At 47.1% G+C, this 25,598-nt stretch overlaps 1 protein-coding gene and 1 pseudogene across 1 annotated transcript in view; both read left to right on the top strand.

The window, feature by feature from the left end:
- Window positions 1–25,598, top strand: part of Lamc2 (laminin subunit gamma 2) — a 67,715-nt gene that overhangs the window by 33,445 nt on the left and 8,672 nt on the right. Inside the window, 14 exon segments of the mRNA XM_051147583.1 lie at window positions 1,521–1,657; window positions 3,162–3,284; window positions 4,619–4,797; window positions 4,799–4,809; window positions 8,911–9,023; window positions 10,146–10,364; window positions 10,872–11,054; window positions 12,742–12,987; window positions 14,682–14,827; window positions 17,459–17,615; window positions 17,868–18,073; window positions 20,422–20,501; window positions 21,777–21,926; window positions 24,907–25,051. Coding sequence (XP_051003540.1) covers window positions 1,521–1,657; window positions 3,162–3,284; window positions 4,619–4,797; window positions 4,799–4,809; window positions 8,911–9,023; window positions 10,146–10,364; window positions 10,872–11,054; window positions 12,742–12,987; window positions 14,682–14,827; window positions 17,459–17,615; window positions 17,868–18,073; window positions 20,422–20,501; window positions 21,777–21,926; window positions 24,907–25,051 — 2,095 coding nt within the window.
- LOC127190530 (60S ribosomal protein L5-like) lies at window positions 22,112–22,953 on the top strand (annotated as a pseudogene).

Raw genomic sequence — 25,598 nt, 5'->3', positions numbered from 1 at the left:
TGGGCAGTCATGGCGCACGCCTTTGATCCCAGCACTTGGGAGACAGAGGCAGGCAGATCACTGTGAGTTCGAGGCCAGCCTGGTCTACAAAGTGAGTCCAGGACAGTCAAGGCTACACAGAGAAACCCTGTCTCCTAAAACAAAACAAAAAACAAACAAACAACAGCAACAAGATAGGGTTTAGAACTTGCTACAAAGGCAGAAGGTGACCTTGAACTTTGCATTCTCCTACCTCTATCTCCCAAGTACTGGGGTTGCAGACATGTGCCACTAAACCTGTCTTTGGAGGCTCCTTTAAATCTAAAATATAAAACGAAATAGACAGCTATGTAAAGCAACAATTTGCCATTACCACAATTAGTAAATCTCTGTTAAAAAAAAAAAAAAAAAACATGCTGTCCCAGTGTCACTAGGCGGTTGCAGTAGCCATTGCTTTCCTGCAGGCTCATGGTCCTTCTTTTCCTCATCACTAGTTGCCATTGCTTTCCTGCAGGCTCATGGTCCTTCTTTTCCTCATCACTAGTTGCCATTGCTTTCCTGCAGGCTCATGGTCCTTCTTTTCCTCATCACTAGTTGCCATTGCTTTCCTGCAGGCTCATGGTCCTTCTTTTCCTCATCACCACTTGTCCTACAGCTTCCTAAAGTCATCTTTAAATTTCACGTGACTCCTTTCCCTCCTTGATCCGTCCCTCTCTGTAGGTTTGAATCTTGCCTCAGCCCTCTGTCTTCCTCCTCACCAGAAGTAATTCCTATCTCACAGGCTTCCAGGGGGATGAAATGAAGGAGTAGACACACAAGGTGCCTGGGCCAACCCAGTGCTGAGGGAATGGTCACTGGAGCTGTTCCTGTTCCGTGTGGAGAAAACAGGACTCTTCCTCCCAGAAGCCTCCGCAGCTTAGCCTTGCCTGGCAGTTGTCCAAAAAGAAGCTGCCCCAGGGCTTGGGCTGGGAGCAGGGGTGGAATGCCAGCCAGCAGTTGGCTGGTTTGAGGGCATCTCTAGGCTTCTTTTATCTTACATCTTTCCTGGCCCTGTCCTCCATGGGCCGGAACTAGGTTTTGACGAACAGGGTGTTAATAAATACTGAAAGGTCTTGCGGATTGGGGCAGTTTAATAGGTGCTGAGATAAGAGCACCTTTCTGGTCCCCACTTCCCTCCATTAAATACCTGCTCCAGGGCAGATCTGCAGTTCAGAATCTTGTCACATCGCTCCTTGCACCACCCACCAACCTCCATCCACCACCAAGGATGGGTCAGTCATCAAGTTTCCAGACTACCAAGGTCCTAGTGAAGACAGAGATTGTGAACACTCGTGTGTGTGTGGGTGGGGTGGGGGTGGGGGTTGTGATTGCTACCCTGGTGGTCTGGAGTAGAGCTAGTGTGTAAACCTTGCTATCTTCCTCCTCTGGGAATGAATAGTGCCAAGCAGGAGAGAAAGTGGGAAGAGGTTGAACCGGCCATGGTATTCTCTGTAAGATAAGAAGTAATCATGGCATTGTGCTGACTTACAATTCTGCTGTAGGTGCCAGCCAGGCTACTACCATCTGGACAGGGCAAACCCTGAGGGCTGTACCCAGTGCTTCTGCTATGGGCATTCAGCCACCTGCCACAGCTCTGCAGACTTCAGTGTCCACAAGATCACCTCAACTTTCTATCAGGGTAAAGTATCTCAACACAGGGCTTTGCTTTTTTTTTTTTTTTTTTTTTTTTTTTTTCATTTTACAAGGGTCTGTGACTGGCGCTTGCCAACAGTGGCCTCCCTATTCACAGGACGGCTTCTCAAGTGATCATTAGCAATTTTCTTATTGGTGTTGGTTGAGACAGGCAGAGTTCAGACTGGCCTTGAACTCCACATGCAGCAGAGGACAACCTTGAACTTCTGATCTTCCTGCTTCCGACTCCCAGGTCCTGGAATGAAAAAGCTGTGCTGTCACAACCAAATCAATTCTGTGCCTGGAATCAAACACAAGACCCTGTGTTTGCTAGGCAGGCACCTTAACCACTGAGCTACATTTCTAGCCCATATATTTTACATTATTTTGTTGGGGTAAGACAAGCCATATATCTTGAAAAATTACAACTGAACAGCATATGAATACTTAAAAATAATTAAAAGAGACCTGCTATTTATATCCCTAATCGTCCCACCCACAAAGAACTCTTCACGGGGAGGAAGGGTTTATAAGAACATTCCAGATTCCACAATCACTAATAACATCACATTCACATACACTGACTTAATACAGCTCCTGTAAAAGTTACTTTTATTCTTCTGATGTAATTGTCTCTCTGAGGCTTACTGCCTCTGTCTGCTAACCTAGGCCTAGTCCTGGAAGTTTCTAGCCTCTATACAATCTAATCTAGGGTTAGAATGTTTTCAGCCTCAGAGACTTACTGCTGAATAAGCTCACCCTTTCTAGTTCTTTCTGAACTCTGGCTGGCTGGTTCAGTACAGCTGTCTGGTTCAAAACTCCTCTCCAAGCTGACTGATTCAAACTGTCTTTTCGCAGCTTCTGACTGAATTGCTCTTCTTGGCCTCATATTAATTTTGGCACTATGTTCTAATCTTCTGGCTCCTTCTCATTCTCTGGCTCATTCTGTTTTCACATGTGTCTAGCTCGTTCTTTCTGCAACTTGTCGCTGAAAAATTGTATTGGTGAAAACTGCCTTGAACTCCATGAACTGAGTTGCCATGAATTCAGCTCCACTGCACTGCCTCTCAACTCCCTGACTCAACAGTACTGCCTACAGTGAACTCAGAGATCTGCAAGCCTCTGTCTCCTGAGTGCTGGGATTAAAGGCCTATACCACCACACCTGGACCTAAGCTTTTCTTTACCTGAAACTTGCTCTATACCAGACCGGCCTTGAATTCAGAGACCTGCTTGCCTCTGTCTCCTAGGATTAAAGTCATATCCAGCCTGATCACACAGGCCTAGAAGGTCCTCTAAACACACACAGATACACACACAGACACACACACTCACACACACAAATAAAAATGTAAAAAAAAATTGAGGCATTCTGAAAATTGTAAAAGAATGCAAAAATGCTAAGAAACGCCCCTTCCTATGCCTTCTAGGCCTTTTTTGGCCAGCAAGTCTTACCTGGCTTAATTCTAGCAATGATGGGAGTTGTCTCAGAGTGGGATTGTTATCTTACAGATGCCGATGGTTGGAAAGCAGTTCAGAGAAATGGAGCTCCTGCAAAACTCCACTGGTCACCTCGCCATCAGGATGTGTTTAGTTCTGCCCGAAGATCGGACCCAGTCTATTTCGTGGCACCTGGTATGTGAGGGGTGTTTTCCACAGAAACCAATGGAGAGGTCTACAGAGTCAGGATAGAAAACTGAGTTGGAAAACGTGATGTGGGATCGGTCCCTGTCACAGGAGCTGCAGCAGCTCCAGTAGACAGCTGGAGCCTTAGGCCCAATTTGATAAGTCACCATGCCCTGACACTGTAAAGCAGTCCAAGCATCCTGGAGGCAGCCCTGGCTGGGAGCTCCCCCTACCCTTCACCCCCCACCCCCATTAGCCAAGTGAGCAGTTTCTAGATTTTCCAGCAGAGCATGACATGAAACTTAGCAGGTCTATTGAGAAGCAGATGGAAAAGCAAAAGTAAAGCATTTTTTTTTTAAGTTAAAACTTTTAATTTATGTGTATGGATGTGTCTGCGTGTGGAAATGCACACATGTGTGCAAGGTCCCTCAGAGGCCAGAAGAGGGTGTTGGCTCCTCTGGAGCTGCAACTATAAGTGGTTGTGAGTCACACAATGTGTGTGCTGGGAGACTGAATTCAGGTCCTCTGGGAGAGCAGGAAGCACTCCATAACTGCTGAGCCACCTCTCCAGCCCCAAAATGTGTTAAGGCTTTGAAAATATTGTTGGTGACCTGAGTGGCAAAGGTCTGGCTGGGATACGAATCCTAGTTCGTAACTTCGGCTAGTGAGCACTTTCCAAGCAGTTCTTTTAATGTCTCTGAACTTCGCTCCTCTCGACTGTTAAATCAGAACGGGCATGCCAGTGGCCAAGAATTACTCCCATCAGATGTGTGATGGGGAGCTGGGGCAATGGCTTAGTCGGTAAAGCGCTCGCTGTGCTAGCATGGGCAGCTGAATTTGAATGCTAAGCACTCACATGAAAAACTGGCCCTAGCAGCACGTTGCCTGTCACCCCAGCCCTAGAACAGTAGAGACATGACAGTCCCTGGGGCTTGCTAGCCAGAGATGCTTGCCAAACGGGTGAGTTCCAGGTTCGATGAGAGGCCATGTTCAAAAACTAAGGTGGAAAATGATTCAGCAAGACGCTCAATATTGATATGCCTGTTCGCACGTGTGCACGCACACTCATTATGCTCATCTGTATACACTCACACATCAACGCATGCGCACAAATATGTCTGCTAAGCATTCTCTAAAGCAAAAAAACAACACACGGAGACACTTTTTCACACCCACATCCCATGATATGTACCGACTCTTCAGTTGGTGTGGTTTGAGATAGGAGGGTAGGTGAGTCACGTGGGACTCACACTCTAACAGAAAGTGTCAACATTAATTTAGCTTGTCTGTGTTTTTGCCTTCCCAGAAAAACTGTTGATCTTTTTAAAAAATCTACTTCACAGCCAAATTTCTCGGAAATCAGCAAGTGAGCTATGGGCAGAGCCTGTCCTTTAACTACCGTGTGGACAGAGGAGGTCGACACCCGTCTGCCTACGATGTGATCCTGGAAGGTGCCGGTCTCCAGGTCAGAGCTCCTCTGATGCCACTTGGCAAGACGCTTCCTTGTGGAATCACGCATACTTTACACGTTCAGGTAAAAAAAAAAAAAAAAAAAACTGCCACGAGCACACTCCAGTGCAAGAGTGAGCTATTTGTTCACACATTCGTGCAGTAGGTTTTCCTGAGCTATATGAGAGGCTAGGCATGGCGTTGCATGCAGTATCAGAACACTGTTCCCCCCCCTCCTGCAGCTGGCAGGTTCATGGGCGTGGGGAGAAAATGATGACAGTACAGCCTGCTGGGTGGCTGGGATGACAGGGTGGGCACAGGTACTCTGAACACACACAGGAGGTACAGCTGCGCTGGGGTGATGGGGAGAAATGTGCCAAGAAGATGAGGCTAGTGTGGGGAGCAGTCTTGAAGGAGAGGAAGGGGGGGCAGCAGGCAGGGGGAATGTACCTGGAATTACCAGCAGTTGAACAAGAAATAGGGTGACAAGTATGGCGAGGTCAGTATGTTAGAGAAACTGCTGGAGGTGACAGTGGAGAGACTGGGCTCATCCTGTAGAAAGTGGCTTTTGGGATGGTGTGTTCAGAGAGGCCGGGGAAGGAAGCTATGCCTGCTCAGTGCTTTGTACTGTGTTAGAGGCTGGGTGGGAAAGGATCTTGGTCCTCCAAGAGCTTGTGACCTGGTGAGACATACAGCACACCTAAAAGCAAGTTCAACCTAGTCCGGTAGCTGCCTTTGAGATGAGCTTAATTCTGCCTGGAGTTGTGAAGGAAAGCTTCACCAAAGTGTCAAGGGTGTGGGCTGAGAATAGAAAGATACGTGTCTTTTCCAGAAAGAAAAATTACAGAAAGACAAACTCTATATGTGAATTTCTGTGAGGATGTTCAGAGTCATTATATAGGAGCAAATTACACACACACATACACACACACACACACACACACACACACACACATACAGGTGCACGCATGCACACATTAACACACACACACACACACACACACACACACACACACACACACACTTATTCCTGGTATCCTTAGGGTCCAGAGAAACTGCTGGATTCCCTGGAACTGAAGGGAGATGGTTGTGAGCTGCCATGTGGGAGCTGGGAACCAAACCTGGGTCCTCTCAACCACAGAGCCATCGCCCCAACCTCATAGATGGTGTGGCTGGAACATAGCAGGAAGAAGGGAGATGGATAAGTCAAATTGAAAATTCTGGAAAGGACTTATCAGGCTGTATCTTATGTGTCATGCCAGGGTGCTCAGATCTTGTCTATACTGGCAAGATGATGGAAAGCCACTGAGAGGCTGACCATCAAGAAGTCTCACTGGGTGTAGTGGCACATGCTTTTAAGCACTTAGGAGGCAGGCTGATCTCTGAGGCCAGCCTGGTCTTCATAGTGAGTTCCAGGACAGCCAGAGCTGTATAGTGAGACTTTGTCTCAAAGGGGAAAACAAAACAAAACAAAAAAACCACTATCATGGCCCAGTGTGAAATGGCTCAGCAGATAAAAACACTAGCTGCCCAGACCCAGTAAGCAGAGTTTGATCTTTGGAACCTACAAGAAGGTGAAAAGAGACCATAAAGTTGTTCTCTGATGTCTCTATGTGCACTGTGACATGAGACGCCCCACCACACATAAGCACATAATAATAATTAAATGTTTAAATTTTATTTTAAATTGTGTGTGTGTGTGTGTGTGTGTGTGTGTGTGTGTGTGTGAATGTGCACAACTGAGTGTAAAAGAGGATTTCAGAACCCCTGGAGTTAGAGTTAAGGCAATTGTGAGCTACCAGATATGTGCACTGGGAACTGAACTTTGGTCCTATGCAAGAGCAATACATACTGAGCCATCTCTCCAGCCCCAATTAATATATATATATATATATATATATATATATATATATATATATATAAATTTATATATTTATATATATAGTATCACCTGCACCTGAATGGCCTGGAACTCAGAGATCTGCCTGTTTCTGCCAACTAACTGCCCAGAATAATTAAAAAAAAAAAATCCTTTGTGTATGTGTGTGGGGGGGGGATATATATGCATATTTATGTGTGTATGTGTGAGTGTGTGTGCATGTGAAGTTTGGAGGATAGCCTCAGCTATCAGTCCTCACCTTCTCCCTTGCCTGAGACAAGCTCTCTTTGCTGTCTTCAGTGATGTACAATTAGCTTGCCCTTCAGCTCCCGGGGCTCTCCTGTTCCCGCCACACATCTGGCCATAACAGCACTGTGATTACAGGTGTGTGCTACTGCACACACCTTTGCATGAATTCTGCAAAGTCAGGTCTTTGAGTTTGCAGGGCAAGCACTTTACTTCCTGAGCCATCTCCCCGGCCCTGAGTAAAGTTGTTTACCGCACCAGCAGAAGACATTCACAGTGGATCAGTGAGGCAGTTTGGGGGCCACTCTGAAGTAAAGACCGTAGGAACAGAGAGAGGCAGACACATGTGGCGCACACCAGCTAAGTGCTTAATTAACTGCTACTTATTCTGACGGTCCTGTACACACCTTTCCTGATTGACTTCTCTCATCCTTGGCTTAGTGAACTTATTCGTGGGGTTCAGCCTACATGCTTTCTTTGTAAGAGCTTTCTCCAAACCCCAGGCAAAGCTACAGGCACATCACGTGTTTCTATGCGTTCTGTTTGTGCATTGCTAACAGCACGCACTGCGTTGCATTGCTATTGTCCGCTCAGACGTCTCTGGCTGGATGTTAATCATCTTCTACCTCATTTTCTTCCCCTCCAGTCCTACAATTTCTTGCCCAAGCCAAAGAGGCAGTCAAGTTTGATTTTCTATTTCTTTCACTGATTTATTCATTCACTGCAGCGCTGGGGCTGAATGCAGGGCCTCACGGATGGCAGGCGCGTGAGTGTGCCACCACTGACTTGCAAATTTTACTTAGTCAGTGAATGAAATGAAAGGTTTTTAAAAAATATTTTATTAATTTATTCATATTACATCTCAATGGTTATCTCATCCCTTGTATCCTCCCATTCCTCCCTCCCTCCCATTTTCCCCTTACTCCCCTCCCCTATGACTGTGACTGAGGGGGACCTCCTCCCCCTGTATATGCTCATAGGGTATCAAGTCTCTTCTTGGTAGCCTGCTGTCCTTCCTCTGAGTGCCACCAGGTCTCCCCATCCAGGGGATGTGAAGGACAATATAGGCAGTAAACTTCAGACCCCTACCCAGATCTAGCCGATGGACAGGACATTCTCCACCATTGAGTGGAGAGCGGGGTCTGACTTTCATGAAAGGTTTTTCTTACAGTCAGTATTCTAGGAAAAAGAACCCCGAAGGTTAGCACAGAGGCTACTGGGAAAGGCTCGTAGGCATTCCGATGGCCGATGCAGCTCAGGGAGAGGGCGCCTGTCTCGTGTGTGAGAGTTCTGGGTTTGGTCCCTGGCACTTGCAGGAGGACTCGGGGAGGGAGCACACACACCTGGACAGATAAGAGGAACTAGTGGGATGTGCTCAGGGCATATGTGAATTGTTTAAGAACAAAACTAAGTATAGCCTTTTGTCTTTTTCCTCACTCCTGTGTGGGTCCTCCCAACTCTCTCCTAACAATATCTTCTTTGACTCAGTTGCCTTTTCTTCTTACTCTACTCAATTTCCTTTATTCCTGCAGCAACTCTCTTCTCTAATCCCACTTGTCAGGCATCTTGACATTACTCCAATCCTACTCTATCTCTCTCAGTCTCTGCTGGCTTTTTTTTCATGTGTGTGTGTGTGTGTGTGTGTGTGTGTGTGTGTATCCCCTCTACTGTTCCCAGAAGTCCAAGAGGCAACTGGGAATCTTTTAAAGGGCCAGGTACACAAAACAAATCATACTACAACTAAGAATGATTGGCAACCCTCGAGGTTGGGGAAGCCAAGTGTATCTAGTGTTGGGTTGTACGATGGCTAAAAATACAGCATGTCCAAGGGCTTGGGACCAGCTTTTGCTATGCCCCCCGCCCGGAAATATATATACACTGGCACACCTTCCACTGCTTCCTGTGGAGGAAGAAAACTCCAAGTCTCTGTCTCCTAGGAAGTCTCCTCCAAGCAGGGCTGCTGAAGCTTAAGTGTTCTCACCTTCTCGGGTATAATTTCTGACAGGTAGCAATGTGGCATGACTTGGATTTGTAAGCATTGAAATTTTTTCAATTACGCAGATTAAATGAACACCCCAGCAGTCGCTGGAGCCCCCAGCTGAGTTATTTTGAGTATCGGCGGTTACTGCGGAACCTCACAGCCGTGCTGATCCGAGCTACGTATGGCGAGTACAGTAAGTGGCTGCGACAGGGCCAGGAGCTCAGCACTGGCGCTGGTATTAGCTTCACAGGCTCCGGGGTCCTAGGGATGGCCGCAGGCTCCAGTCAGGGAGATAAGCTACCTGATGGTTTTTCACTCAGAAATCCTGAGTCTGTGTTTTATTTTTATTTTTTATTTTCCTAAAAGGAATGCTTCTCTAGTGCAAGGTCAGCTCTCGTAAAAGTGAATGTTGCTTCTTTGTTGATAATTTCTTTGTTCAATCTGCTTATGTGGAAGGGACGGTCTAAAGCTAATGACCAATGGCTGCATTTCCTTGGATCAGAAAAGGCATCACCACAGCCCTATTTATTCCTTGAGTTGTTGGGATCATTGCTACTGTGTTTGGGCATGTCTTCTGTTAATTCCCTTTTGTGAACTTCCTATGTTGGGCCTTTTTTGTTTGTTTGTTTGTTTTTGTTTTTGTTTTTGAGACTAGTCCCGGCCGTGCTGAACTTACTTCATAGACCAGGCTAGTGCTGAACTCACAGAGATCCACCTTGCTATGTTGAGCCTTCTAATCCCACCTGCAGTTATTTAAAGGGAGCTCTTTACAATTCTAAAGACTGTGTCCAAGGAAGTGTGGTTGGCCTGTCATGTCCACGTCCCCAGTGCCATAGATACACTGGGGAGTAGGAAGGGTGGCAACCAGCAGTCTGTTGAATCGCTACTAATTTCCAGGCACATTATGCCAGGGAGTCCCATCTAATTCTCACAACAAACCAAAGGGCCAGACAACACCACACTTCTCTCCTAAACTGAGGACATGAAGTCTGGAGAGGTCAAAGGATTTGCCAATTTCACACAGCTAATGTGTGTAAATTCAGCTACAATTTAGACCCTAATTTTCCTGTCTCCGGAGTATGGACGCTGACTGCTATAGCTGTCCATGTACCATGGTGTGTGAACAAGAGCTGGGTAAAGAAAATAAGACCCTGACTATCCTTGAACTCACAATGGTAGACCAGGCTGGCCTTGAGTTTGCAAAGAATCCCCTGCCTCTGCTGCTCAGCATGCTGGGAATACAGGCTTCGGCCAGCTACCACTCCCAGCTGTGGTTTTAGGCCTTGCTACTTCTGATGTCTGCTTTCTGTTGCAGGTACGGGGTACATTGACAACGTGACCCTGATTTCAGCCCGGCCTGTCTCTGGAGCCCCAGCACCCTGGGTTGAACGTTGTGTATGTCCTGTTGGATACAAGGGACAGTTCTGCCAGGACTGTGCCTCTGGCTACAAGAGAGATTCTGCAAGACTGGGGCCTTTTGGCACCTGTATTCCCTGTAACTGCCAAGGGGGAGGGACCTGTGATCCAGACACAGGTGAGTGAACCGACACCGGGGCCAGGTGTCTGCGGGTAGAGCCAGAGGAGCTAAGGAAGAAAATTCCAGACCTGAGTTCACTTAGGAGATGAGGAGAAAGAATGGGCCAGCGTGGGACCGAGGTTAAGGGGGATGGACTGTGGTGACAGTACACTTGACCCCTTCCATTATGGAAATGCCACAGATTTGTGAGAAAAAAGGTTCCAGGTTACAGGAAATGACTGTCACCGTCTGTGCAGGGTTGGGGGAACTGGTGTCGAGTTCCATGAATTGTGTGGGGAGATCAAAGGCGAGTCAGGGTCTAAAGGAGGGTGTCAGTATGGAGACCCGAGACCTGTCGTCATGCCATGGAGAGTGAGGACCTTGTGTGTCACACTGAATGGAAGGGTGAGAGCCATCCGAGGTGGTGGCCATGTTTGAGGCGCTGGGGGAAGCTTTGGGCAGGCTTGGGCCTCTATAGTCCCACCCGCACATTTCATCCACACGTGTCTCTCTTCTGCCTTCCAGGAGATTGCTACTCAGGGGACGAGAACCCTGACATTGAGTGTGCCGACTGCCCCATTGGTTTCTACAATGACCCACACGACCCCCGCAGCTGCAAGCCGTGCCCCTGTCACAACGGGTTCAGCTGTTCAGTGATGCCCGAGACAGAGGAGGTGGTGTGCAACAACTGCCCCCCTGGGGTCACAGGTAAGGCTTTCTTCCTGCTTTGAACCCATGGACCTGTGTACACGGCTTCCATTCTGGGCTATAGTTACAGTGACTTCCGGATAATCTAAATGTGCACATTCTAAAGATAAGTATTTGTGGTGCCCCAGCTGTGATGGGGATTGATCAGGGGCTGGTGTGGTTATGCAGGGGGAACATTGGTTTTTTGTTTTTTTGTTTTTCTGTTGTTGTTGTTTTTTGTTTTTGTTTGTTTGTTTTGAGACAGGATTTTTCTGTGTATCCTTGGCTGTCCTGGACTCACTTTGTAGACCAGGCTGGCCTTGAACTCCCAGTGATCCGCCTGCCTCTGTCTCCTGAGTGCTGCGATTAAAGGTGTGTACCGCCACCGCCACCACCGCCACCACCACCACCACCACCACCACCACCTGGCTAGGAAATACACTCTTGTATATTTATTTAGGGAACTAAAGTTTCAGAGCAAGCACATGGTATAAGTCCCCCTGACCCTCTAGAGTCTTCTGTAGCCTAAGCTGGCATTGAGTTTAGTATTTGAGGATGACTTTGAACTCCTTTTGAGAAAAAAAAAGACACATTTATTTTTAATTATATGTATGTGGGGAGGGGTGTGTTCAGTGAGTGCAAGTACCCACTGCAGTCAGCAGAGGTCACTAGATCCTCTGAAGCTAGTCAAAGGTCATTGTGAACCATCTCATGTGGGAGATGGGAACTGAACTTGGGTCCTCTAGAGGAGCTGCAGGTGCTGTTAACTACTGGGCCATCTCTCCAACTCTGACCATGAACTCTTGGTCTCTTGCCTCCACCTCCCAAAGGCTGGGAGTGCAGGTGTATGCCACCATAGCTGGTTTTACCCAATCCTGGAGGGATCAAACCCAGGGTTTAATGCATGCTAGTCCAGTAACCTACCCTTTAAACTACATCCCAGCCTTAGTTTATGTTATTTTCTAATGAACTAGGTAAGTAGGAAAATGCAATGACCTCTGAGTGTCGCACTTCTCTTCAGTCTGAAGAACCAAGTATTTGATAGCAGCCTTGATACCATTGACATTTCACGGCCTCTGCATCCCCGATGGCTTTTACCTAGTTAGCTAATTAAGCCTCTTTGTGGTGTTGCAATGTTCTGATCTGTGGTGACTATGACCATGGAGTGGCAGTCTCAATCCCTGCCACATGTACCTGTTCCTGAGGGTGCTGTCCTGGGGCCTGGGATTAATGCATATCTTAGGGTTTTTGGTTTTTTTGTTTTTTTGTTTTTGTTTTTTCTGGAAGAGACACTGTGACCAAGGCAACTCTTATCAAGAAAAGCATTTAACTGGAGGTTGATCACAGCTCAGGAGTTCAGTCCATTATCATCATGGTGGGAAGCATGGCAGCAGGCAGGCAGACATGGTGCTGGAGAGGTGGCTGGATCCACAGACAGCAGGAAGAGACAATGATGCAGTGGGCTTGGCTTGAGCATCTGAAACCTCAAAGCCCACCCCCAGTGACACATTTCCTCCAACAGAGCCACACCTACACCAACAAGAACATGCCTCCTAATAGTGCCAGTCCCTATGAGCTTATGGGGCCATTTTCATTCAGATCACAACAATACGTCTGCCTGGTTCTTCTACCTGGTGCCTCTCTCTTTGGTCCTCTGTCCAATGGATAACAACCTGGGTTGACCACCTGTTTCTTTATTCCTTCCCAGGTGCCCGCTGTGAGCTCTGTGCTGATGGCTACTTTGGGGATCCCTTTGGGGAACGTGGCCCGGTGAGGCCATGTCAGCGCTGCCAGTGCAACAATAACGTAGACCCCAGTGCCTCTGGGAACTGTGACCAGTTGACAGGCAGGTGTTTGAAGTGCACGTACAACACAGCTGGTTTCCACTGTGACCAGTGCAAAGCAGGTTACTTTGGAGACCCATTGGCTCCCAACCCAGCAGACAAGTGTCGAGGTAGGACTATACCCCTAGACAAATTATGCACCTTTATCTCTTTGTGTGTGTGTGTGTGTACGCTCGAGTATATACATGGGAGCAAAAACAAGGACAGCTAATATCATGAGGCAGCCGGTTCCACGAGCAGACTGACTGCTGAATGATTTACCTGCCTGAAAGCCTGAGGACTAGTCTCTGCTGCTGCACCCGATTCTGGAGGCAGCATGGAGAGCTCTCAAATGGTTAAACCTGGGTGGGAGAAGTTTAAAAAAAAAAGGTCAGGTTTACATTCCTGAGTGAAAGAGCAGATAAAGTGGGGGCCACATCCTATGCCCAACCCCAAGGCAGGGAGGCAGAAAAGAAGCTGCCAGGCCTGTCACTGGAGAGCAATAAAAGACTCATGACCCAGCCTGAACAAACCGAAGCGGGGAGGACGCGGGTTGTCGGGCAGTGTGAGGGACCCCTCTCAGGAAGTCATTGTGCTTATGTACAGAAGATAACCACTGAACGTTCTCCTAAGGAGACTCCGCTTCAAAGCAGCTGCGACAGGGTGCAGGGCGGGGAGGGAGGGTGGCAGCTGCTAAGGGCTGCTAAGAGCAAAGCATGAGAGTGCAGGTGCGTCCCTTGGCTCCTGTCCCTCGGCTCAGCACGCCTCTCAAACCTTCTCTCACGTTAGTGTGCAGAGCTACATTCAGCCCCTAAACACAGACACACAGAGGCTCAGGTGACCCTGGTGCCTAGGCTGGCACCTAGATGTGTGCCTGTTATCAGGCCCTGACACCAGAGAATCTACCTGGAGAAGCCTGGGGGCTCCTGTGGCCAGATGGGGTGGCTCATCCCTATAATCCCAGCACATGTAAGGCTAAGGAGTGATAATACCAAGTTAGAGCCTAGCCTGAGCTTCTAAGCAAGACCTTGTTTTGTTTGTTTGTTTTTAAGTAAGTAAACACACGGTGAATAAATTAAGACTCATTGTTTTAGACTTTGTTAAAATTGGACCAATATCCTTTACATCAAGCACCTGCAGTTTGCACCTCGGTACTAGAGCAGCAATGGTGAATAAATCCTAGGTCGTGCAGAGTTCGTATGCCAAAAAGGGAAGAGGCACGGACAATACGTGCAAGTACTGGCAGAACACTTAGCTCCCACAGCAGTCTGTGGTCTTTCAAGTAGCATCTCAGCCATTGGTACGTCCTTGCCTCCTAAACAGAACCTGGCACACAGTAGGGCTACTGCCTCCTCTCGCCTTCCCTGCAGTGGGAAGAGAGGGACATTGGCTCTCCTGAGCTCTCGTGGCAGCTTCCCTTTAATTTGTTCTAGGACCTGAGCAAATCATCCGAGCCCTCAGAGAGCACACATTCTTCATCTGTAAAACAGAGGGCGGTGTTTACATCTGGCTCAAAATAGGCCCTACAAAAATGCACTCTATAAGCAAAACCAGGATGCCAGCAGAGTACCCAGTAGGCTTTTTGGTTCAATGAGAGGAAGAAACACCTCTTCATCCCCCCTAACCCCCACCCCACCCCTCACATCACTTGTGATTCCTCAGGCTTGCTTGTATAGGAATGTGCTTGAGGGCACAGCCACAGGATGGATCTGACACAATATGAATGACAGGGCAGGACATTGCCATCCCTCCCATTCTGGGACAAGCTGGGTGGGAATGAACCATTTATCCCCCCCAACACCCCACCCCCACATCTTATCTCTAGCTTGCAACTGCAACCCCGTGGGCTCGGAGCCTGGAGAGTGTCGAAGTGACGGCAGCTGCGTTTGCAAGCCAGGCTTTGGAGGCCTTAACTGTGAGCCTGCGGCCCTCACCAGTTGTCCTGCTTGCTACAATGAAGTGAAGATTCAGGTATGGCAGTTTCTCCTTCCCAGCCCTCAGCCCCAGGCAGTCAGACCCTGAATGGCTCTGTGCCCTGGTTCTTCACAGAACTGGAACCCCCCAGATTTCCTGGGGATGGGTATTGATGTCACTATCTTAAAATATATATGAGTGGTGAGATCCCTGAGTTCAATCCCCAGGTGGAAAGAGTGAACCAGCTCCTAATGTTGTCCTCTGACTTCCACAAGTATACCCTGGCATGCGTTATCATGTACACACATGTGCACACAAACACACACACATGTACGCATGCATGAGCACACAATAAATACAATAAAAGATTTTTTAAAATATTGCGTATAATAATTTTTGGTACGTTTGCATTCTCATCTACACCATTTTTAATATCTTCTGGCAGGCCCATTCTCCTGTGATACTCGTGACAGCTTAGTGAACCTGGGGAAAAAGAATTAGTCTGAATTCAGTTTTTAAGGGTTAATGTCTGAAAATACTTGTGATTTTTCAAAGTGGCATGGAACTGTGGGAGTGCTGTTCGTGTCCCTCAGAAGTCCGGTGTGCTTTTCATTTGTCCTGGTTAAGTTTGTTTTGGTTGTTTTGGTTTTGTTTGGTTGTTTGTTCGTTTGTTTTTGTTGACTTGACACAAACTAGAGTCATCTGAAAAAGGATCTTCAGCCGAGAAAATGGCTCCACAGACTGACCTGTGGACAAATCTGTGGGACGTTTCTTTTCTTTCTTTCTTTTTTTCTTTTTTGTTTTGTTGGTGGTGGTGGTTTCTTTTTTTTTTTTTTTTTTTTTTTTTTTTTTTTTGAGACAGGGTTTCTCTTACAATCCTAGCTGTCCTGGACTGGCTTGGTAGACCAGGCTGGCCTTGAACTCACAGAGATCTGCCTGTCTCTGCCTCCCAAGTATTGGGCTTTTCTTAATTAATGACTAACGTGGGCGGGTCAAGCCCACTGTGGGTGGTGCCACCCCTTAGCAGGCAGTCCCGGCCTGTCTGAGGAAGCTGACTGAGTGAGGCACGAAAAGCAAGCTAGCATGTTTTTCCATGTTCCCGCTTCAGTTCCTGCCTGGAATTCCTTCTCTGACTCTCCTTTATTTGGGGCTGTAAGCAGCAAGAGAAATAAACCCTTTTCTCTCCAATTTGCTTTTGGTCAAGAGAAAGCACACCGAGACACCACTGCAATGAGCTGCTTTCCAGCTGGGTTCCCTCCCACTCCAGGAGGTATCCTTATCAAGCAGGTTCCAGAGCAGACCATGGTGGCTCGTGTCTGTAGTCCCGGCATGCAGGAGGGGCAATCATGGGTTAACTATTATGTTTCAGACCAGCCTGGGCTACAGAGTGAGACCCTGCCTCAAAAAAAAAAAAAAAAAAAAAAAAAAAAAAAACAACCACCCACACACCCACACAAAAAAAATCTTAAATTTAAACTTCATATATAGAACACACTGAATCTGGTTTTTAAAAACATTTTTAAACATGTGTGAGTCTTTTGCCAGCATCTATGTCTGTGACCCTATGTGTTCCTGGTGCCCACAGAGATCTGAAGAAGGGCCTGATTCCTTTAGAACTAGAGTTTGAGCCAGACAGTGTTGGCACAGGCCTTTAGTTCCAGCACTTGGCAGGCGGATCTCTGTGAGTTTGAGGCCAGCCTGGTCTGCAAAGAGAGGACAGCCAGGACTATACAGGAAAGCCTTTGTCTTGAAAAACAAAAACAAAACAAAACCAAACCAAAGCCAAACCAGCCAAACAAACAAACAAACAAACAAACGAGTTACAGATACAGTTGTGAGCCACCATATGGGATTGGAAACTGAACCTGGGTCCTCTTCAAGAGCAACATGGTGCCAGGCAGTGGTGGCTCACACCTTTAATCCCAGCACTCGGGAGTCAGAGGCAGGTGGATTGCTGTGAGTTCAAGGCCAGCCTGGTCTACAAAGCGAGTACAGGATAGCCAAGGCTACACAGGGAAACCCTGTCTTGAAAAAAACCTAAACAAAACAAAAGAGCAACATGATCTAACCACTGAAAAATCTCGCCAGTCCCTCAGTCTGTTTGTTATGTTTTGTTTTATTTTTTCCAATTTACCTATTTAATAGCTTCTGGAAGGCTAGTTTGAGACAGGGTCTTATGTAGCCCAGCTTGGTCATAGACTATGTCATCTGAGGATGACTTTGAATTCTAAGGGCTGAGATTACAGGGGTGTTCCACTACATTTTGCTAAAAATTATATATTTTTTTCATTTTGTGCAGTAGTAAGAACTGAACCTCCTGTCTGCTGGGCAAGTACTCTAACACTGAGATGAAGCTCTGGCCCTCAGTAGCCTTTTCTAGCAATTTTTCTTGGTGCCAGGCTCTGTTCTTAGCCCTCTCAAATATTAATTCATCCAGCACAAGAAATAACCCTGTGAGCAGGATTGTTTTTATCATCCCTGTTCTATAGATTAGAAAATGACTGGCCATGCTTGCTGGCTGGAGGAGTGGGCCGGGATCAACACTCAGCAGGCTTCACTCAAGAGTCTAAATTTCACCCGCCACAACAAACCCAGCACGTCTGGCTGCTGTCCCCTGATCCCGGCTGCAGCTCTGGGGATGAACTGATCTCCACCCTCTCTTCTGACTCCTTTCCTGTGTGCTTGCAGATGGACCAGTTTGCCCAGCAGCTCCAGAGCCTGGAGGCCCTGGTTTCAAAGGCTCAGGGTGGTGGCGGCACAGTCCCCAATGCAGAGCTGGAAGGCAGGATGCAGCAGGCAGAACAGGCCCTTCGGGACATTCTTAGAGAAGCCCAGATTTCAGAAGGTGAGAAAGACCAACCCCCCTATCAGCCAGGAGACTGATGCCCTAGAAAGAATTGTGATACTGGGCCCTAGGCTGTGATATCTGCGGCCAGCCTCTGCCTGGGTACTGTCTATGACATCCTCCTGGCCCCTGAGTGAAAGAACTGTCACAAATATTTGTCCCTGGTGTTTTTCTCATTTAGCTGTAAGTCCACCAGCCTCATGGGTTAACTCAGTGGAGCTGCATCAGCCTTGCTCTCCTCTTTGTGCGCAGGTGCTAAGCGAGCCCTCAGCCTCCAGCTGGCCAAGGCAAGGAGTCAAGAGAACAGCTACCGGAACCGCCTGGATGACCTCAAGATGGCTGTGGAAAGGGTTCGGGCCCTGGGCAGTCAGTATCAGAACCGAGTGCAGGATACCAGCAGACTCATCTCTCAGATGCACCTGAGCCTGACAGAAAGTGAAGCTTCCCTGAAAAACACTGTATGTTTGCCCGGTTAGCGTGTCTGTCCATTGCTGCCATGTTGGGGGTTGTCCCATGGGTGTCCCTGGCTCACTTGCTGTCCCTAGATTTCTTGGTCTACCTGGCAGGTGGCTAGCTGGGCTTTTCGTCTTTGTAACAGTTGCCATCTATTATTTGTGCCCTTGGCCGCCTGCAATTTCCTATGGAACCTACACTATACACCCCTCCCTAGTTGATTTCTTTCCAGCCACATTTTCACAATAGACAGAATCCTGCTTTCCCTCTTTTCTTTTGTGTAGAACTTAATTTTGGTTTCTATTTGTATTCTCATCCCCTAGTGCAGTTTATAGCTGTTATATTCCTCTGCTGCATAGGTGAGGAAAAAAATAAATGAGTTAATGAGTGAGGAAAAATGGAAGGGAGAAGAGAGATGGAAAGAGAGGGTCTGATGACGCATGGAGCGTGGACTGGTGTCTGTATAATCAGCACAGTTGCCTCATGTAGTTCGAGGCTCGGTAGGAGCGGGAGAGATGATTGAGGCCCTTAAATGAGTGAGTTTGGAGGCTGTGGGGTAACTGGGTCTAGCGGCAAGAACGCCTATGATTAGCACCCGGGAGGCCCAGACAGGAGAACTGCAAAGTCAGTCTCCTCTATACAGTGAGCTTCTGGCTCAAAAGCATCCCAAAGAAATAACAAGAGGACTGAAGGGAATCGAGCTGGGTTTGCTGGAGGCAGGAGGACCAGGAGATCAAGGCTAGCCTCCGCTCAGAGTTTGAGGCCAGCCTGGGATATATGAAACCCTGACTCAAAAACTATAGCAACGAATTAAATTAAAAAGGAAACGGAAGGATAATCAGATAGTATAGTGAAGAAATCACATTAAAATGGCTTTGATTCCCATTTGAAAAGTGTTTATTGTAGAAAAATCAGTAAGAAACCTTCTATAGTCCAATCACCATTACATAACTATTGTCAAAACTTAGTGCACCGGTCTGGGAAGATGGCTTAGTTTGTAAATTGCTTGCAGTGATATCATGGGGGACCTGGTTCAGCTCTCCAGAACCCAGTGAAAGCCATGATGGTGGTACAGGCCTGTAATCCCAGTGCTGGGAACAGGGGCAGGGACAGGAGCATCCCAGGGAACCACTGGTGATGGTGGTACAGACCTGTAATCCCAGTGCTGGGAACAGGAGCAAGGACAAGAGCATCCTGGAGAACCACTGGTGATGGTGGTACAGTCCTGTAATCCCAGTGCTGGGAACAGGGGCAGGGACAGGAGCATCCCGGGAACCACTGGTGATGGTGGTACAGGCCTGGAATCCTAGTGCTGGGAACAGGGGCAGGGGCAGGGACAGGAGCATCCTCGGGAACCACTGGTGATGGTGGTACAGGCCTGTAATCCCAGGGCTGGGAACAGGGGCAGGGGCAGGGGCAGGGACAGGAGCATCCTGGGGAACCACTGGTGATGGTGGTACAGGCCTGTAATCCTAGTGCTGGGAACAGGGACAGGGACAGAAGCATCCTGGGGAAGCACTGGTAATAGTGGTACAGGTCTGTAATCCCAGTGCTGGAAACAGGGGCAGGGACAAGAGCATCCTGGGGAACCCCTGGTGATGATGGTACAGGCCTGTAATCCCAGTGCTTGGAATAGGGGCAGGGACAGGAGCATCACGAGAAACCACTGGCCAATCTCAAAAAATAAGGTAGAGAGTGAAAAAGACAGGCATTTTAGATCAACCTCTGGCACTCGTGCATGTATATACAGGCAACTATGCTTGTGTGTATGTGTGACACACACACACACACACACACACACACACACTACTTGATATTGTCTATGTCTGGTTTTTTGAGGCAGGGTCTTACTATGTAGCCCAGGCTAGCCTCAGTATCATGATCTTCCTGCTTCTGCCTCAAAAATATTATAAGTATGCACCACCAGGTGAGAGAAATATAGTTTTAGATTCATCTACACTATTTTACATAGACTTCTTTTTTTTCATGTGGATTGGTGTTTTGCCTGCATGTATGTCTATGTGAGGGTGTTGAATCCCCTGGAACTGGAGTTAGAGACAGTTGTGAGCTGCCATGTGGGTTCTGGAAACTGAACCTGGCTCCTCTGGAAGAACAGCCAATACTCTTAAACCTCTGAGCCATCTCTCCAGCCCTTCATGGACTTCTTTTGAAATTGAATATCTCCGTTGTTCTTGCCAATGCACACTTTTTTATGGGTGAGCATGGTGACTAGGGACCTTTGGCATGTCAGGGTAGGGACTCTTACGTGGCTAGTGAGAAGTCCTTCTGGTACTTCTATTTAGGCTCTAGAGTCAAATGCGAAACTTTAACTGATTTCCCTTTTCCCCCATAGAACATCCATTCCTCAGAGCACTATGTGGGGCCAAATGGCTTTAAAAGCCTGGCTCAGGAGGCCGCAAGATTGGCAGACAGGTAAGCAGCAATGCCTGGCACCCCTGCTCCTGGCAAGACTGTGGTACACTGAGGACTCAGGCACTGGGTTTGCCCCCTCCAGGCTCTTCTGCAGCCCTTCCCTGCCTCAAAGCCAGTTTTGAAGCACTTAGCATCCTGGGTATGGCAGTGGACAGTCCACAAGGCTGTTTGGCAGGGGCTGATGAGAGTGTTCTTTTCCCAGCTCTCTCTGTGACGCACAGATGGCTTTAGTACATGTTCGATGAGAGTCTTCTGGCCGCATGAAATGAGTCAGCTGCTGGAAACCAGTGTTTGCAGCTTTCGGGGATTCCCCCACTCCCACACCAGGCCTGAGGACAAGAGGCAACCAGTTGTTTGCTTCCTTGTGAGGCCTGAGTGCACAGAGGGACTGTCCCCATGGAAACTGGCTCTGCAGGACCCCACGGATGACAGGCAGCGCCCCTGGTCCTGGCTTCTCACTATCAACCCTACCACATTCAAAAGCATTGCTAGGTGGAGTGACAGGTTTTGCTAATCTCAGGTAAAATTGAGTCCTCAGAGAGGCTGGCTTCTGTTTTTTTGTTTTGTTCTTTTTTAAGCATGAGTTGCCTCCTGAGCCCCCGTTTTTTGTTGCTTTAATGCTACATACTAGAACCAGGAGATCAGAAGTTTATAGGAGACTTTCATGGACCGGCTTAGTTGTAGGCCCACTCTATAAAGTTCCAGGGTAGTGAGTAGGGAGCTGGATTCTGCATGAATAAGGCCTCCCCTAGGGTTTTGCTTTCGGGGAAACAGCTTATAACACAATGGTCTGTCACTCTGAGCCAACCCCGCCCACTCTCTCCATGCCTTCTCTGTGTATGGCATGAATGGAGATGCCCACTGAAGGGCAGCAACGTGCGGCTTAATCTCAAGAATGCCTGCTTTGGTTTTTGGTTTTGGTTTTGTCTTTGTTTTTTCGAGACAAGGATTCTCTGTGTAGCCTTGGCTGTCCTGGACTTGCTTTGTAGACCAGGCTGGCCTTGAGCTCACAGCGATCCACCTGCCTCTGCTTCCTGAGTGCTGGGATTAAAGGCGTGCGCCACCATGCCCGGCCTAAACACCTGCTTCTTGATAGTCCCTCTAATCCCAGGCATTCAAGTGAGCTCTATTCGGCTTTTATAAGCCAAACCACCTTTCTTTCTTCTTCCTCTTCTTCTCCTTCTCCTTCTTCTGTGTCTGCAAGAAAGATCTGTGTAGTGGCCTATGCTGGTTTTTTCCATGAAAACCCTAATTCTTTATCTTTAATGTCTTCAGCCATTCTGAGTCGGCTAACACAATGAAGCAACTAACAAGGGAAACTGAGGCCTATTCCAAACAAGCGCTCTCATTGGCACGCAAGGCTCTGAGTGGAGGAAGTGGAAGCAGCATCCCGGACAGCTCCGTGGTACAAGGTCTTATAGGAAAGTATGTTCGACCCGGTCCTCATCTGGGTGGCCACAAAAGCTGATTGTGTGTGTGTGTGTGTGTGTGTGTGTGTGTGTGTGTGTGTGTGTGTGTGTAATGCAAACCATACTTGAGGGGCACCACATTACTCTGAAACTATACATTAACAATGAGAGGGAGGTCTGTGTGGGTTTCTATTCTTCAGGATGGGCGCTGGGAAACTTGTCAAGAATAAGGTATCTACTTTAAGAGATACCAAGTGAGATTGAGAAGGCAGTAAGAGGGTAGAGCCAACTACTATGCCGAGAAACAGTTGATGATCCAGGACAAAAATAAAGCCAACACACCCAAATAGATTTCTCATCTGTCAGACTGCATGTGCCTGAAGAGAAGGGATATGGCAGTCTGCATAGCACATGCACATTGACTAGCCAAATTAGGCTGCAGCCTATTGTACTGGCCTGTTGCTGGCCCCCAGGCTTCCCAATAGGTTTGGCATGGACGAGACGTATGAAGGCCAAGTGGAGGTGACTGGAGATGAATACAGTGTGGAAGGCATTGATGGTCAGCCCGGTGGTGCCTTTGTTTGCTATTTGGATGCAGGTCTTGTTCAAACTGCAATGGGCAATAAAGTTTTTGGGGCTATGAAGGGAGCTGTGGATGGAGGCTAGTCTATGCCTCACGGTACCAAACGATTCCCCAGCTATGACTCTGAAGGCGAGTTCAATGCAGAAGTGTGTCAGAAGCACGACGTGGGTCAGAATGTCACAGACTGCATATATTACCTAATGGGGGAAGATGAGGATGCTTATAAGAAACAGTTCCCTCAGCACACAATGAGCAACGTAACTCCAGACATAATGGAAATGTATAAGAAGGCTTATACTGCAATCCGACAGGATCCAGCCTATGGGAGGGAAGAAGCCCAGAGAGAAATGGAGAAGGGAAGGTGGAACCATGCTAAAATGCCCCTTTCCCAGAAGAAAGATCAGGTGCTCAGAATAAGGCAGGCTTCCTCAGAGCTCAGGAGCAGGCTGCTGAGAGCTAATGCTATTTTCTATGAAGTTGTTTGTTTGTTTGTTTTTAAGATGTATTTATTTATTATTATATATACAGTGTTCTACTTGCACGTATGCCTGTACACCAGAAAAGGGCACCGGATTGCATTATAGATGGTTGTGAGCCACCATGTGGTTGCTGGGAATTGAACTCAAGACCTTTGGAAGAGCAGGCAGTGCTCTTAACCTCTGAGCCATCTCTCCAGCCCCCTTCCCCTTTTAAAATAAAGACAATAAACTAGACGGGGGCAGGATAGCACATGCCTGTAATCTAGCCTGGTCTACAAAGTGAGTCCAGGACAGCCAAGGCTACACAGAGAAACCCTATCTCAAAAAAAACAAACAAATAACAACAACATATGGAATACTACTCAGCTATTAAAAACAAGGAATTCCCGAAATTTGTGGATAAATGGATTGAGCTAGAAATGATCATAATGAGTGAGTTACCCCAGAAGCAGAAAGAATCAAATGGTATATACTCACTTATATCTGCATACTAGCCCAAGGGGCATGTCCCACAAAAGCCTTCACTTACCAGGAAACTGGGACAGAGGGGAAGGCATTCTATTGGGACTCTAAATGAAAGACGCATGGGAGAACAGCAAAATAAAAGGATACAGAGGGTCCTAGAAATCTACAAGTAGAACAATATGATAGGCAGATTTGGGCCCAGGGGTCCCGCTCAAACTAAGGCACCAGCCAAGGACAATACAGGAGGTAAACTTTAAACCCCTTCCCAGATCTAGCCAATGGTCAGAATATTCTCCACAGTTGTGTGGAGAGTGTGATACGACTTTCTCACGTACTCTGGTGCCTCACATTTGACCATGTCCCCTGGAGGGGGAGACCTGGTGGCACTCAGAGGAAGGACAGCAAGTAGCCAAGAAGAGACTTGATACCCTATGAGAATATATAGGGGGACGTAATCCCCCTCAGGAACAGTCATAGGGGAGGGGAATAATGGGAAAATGGGGGGTGGGGGAGGAATGGGAGGATACAAGGGATGGGATAAACATTGAGATGTAACAAGAATAAATTAATAAAAAAAAATGCAAAAAAAAAAAAAACAACAACAAAAACAAAAACCCAAAAATAAATAAATAAATAAACTTGTTGATCAAGGATAAATAATAATAATAATAATAATAACAACAGAACATAAATAATAATAGGGGTGAGAGAATGAGTGTGACTTTGGGGAAAGTAAACATTTTTAAGACTAATAAAACAAAGGTTGTGGTAAACTTATGTTCTGACTGAGACATGACAATACAGGGAGAGATGGTTCCCCTCTGGTTTATGGAGGCATATATAAACCCATGTGACAGGGCTGGCAACAGAAAAATAACATTTATATTATCAGTCATTGGGATGCTTGAGTTGCATTTCTCTGATCAAACCTATACAAGCTTATAAGGGCTGTATTTCAATTGTAGAGAGAGTCACCTATCTATCATACAACCTAGCTTGATTATCTTGCTTACTCTAACTGCTTGTACACAGAGGAAGAGTGGGAGAGGGAGAGGGAGTGTGAGTCTCTTTGTAGCCCTTTGCTGGCTTACAACTTACTGTGTAGACCAGGCTGGTCTTGAACTCACAGAGATCTACTTGTCTTCGCCTCCTGAACTCTTTGATAATCATGCCTGGCCCAACTACATATTTTTAAAACAATAGGATGAATGTTTGCTTCTGTACAAAGAATACATTCTGCCATATGTGGTTTTACATACCTGCAATTCTAGTTTCTCGGAGGCAGAGGCAGGAGGAGGATTGCAGTAAGTTTCAGGCCAGCCAAATCTACGTCACGAGACCCTGTCTCAAATAAATAAATAAATAGATAAATAAATAAATAGCAAGTTTTCAAGGTTTGCCCTCCACTATTACTATTTTTATTATTGTAATTATCATTATTATTGACCATCTCCTTTTCCTCCCTACAGATTAGAGAAAACCAAGTCCCTGGCCCAGCAGTTGTCCAGGGAAGGCACCCAAGCCAACACTGAAGCTGATAGGTCTTATCAACACAGTCTCCGCCTCCTGGATTCAGCATCTCAGCTTCAGGGAATCAATGATCTGTCCTTTCAGGTGAGGCCACTCATCCTGTGCTCATGACGCGCAGACACGTGGCCATGAAGACGTCCTTCTCTGGGGATTTCATAACAGCCTTCAACCTTTCGGCTTCTCCTCCACTTTGACTGTGTCAGTTGACATCACGTAACTGCAATGCATATCCAAGGCAACTGACTTGTTAGAATAAAAGGTTTCTTTAGCTTAACACGTGGGTGACGACTCATATTCAAACCATAGCACTGACTTCTGACTTTGTGGTAGGGAGAAAGAACACAGGTGCTTTCCACCATCCAATACCTTGTTCTTGACCCCACCTAACTCTGAAAGGCAAAAGAACTTGGATGTTTAATCTTGAACGTGTTACCGGAGGAAAGTATTCTATCTCCTCCCCAGTTCTGGGGACCCTCAAATTGAAACCAGTGGGAAATCATTATGGAATCTGATACATTTCTCTTTATTGCCAACAAGAAGACTTTGCTATCAAAAGGTTTGCATTTCTTTTCCACCCTTGATCTCCTTAGTTACCACTACCTTGCAGAACTAAGCTCATCTGCATACGTAC

This window comes from Acomys russatus, chromosome 6, assembly GCF_903995435.1.
Source record: "Acomys russatus chromosome 6, mAcoRus1.1, whole genome shotgun sequence".
NCBI classification, from domain to species: Eukaryota; Metazoa; Chordata; class Mammalia; order Rodentia; family Muridae; genus Acomys; species Acomys russatus.
Note: the sequence above shows the minus strand (reverse complement) of the source record. Positions and strands in the feature narration are given on the sequence as shown.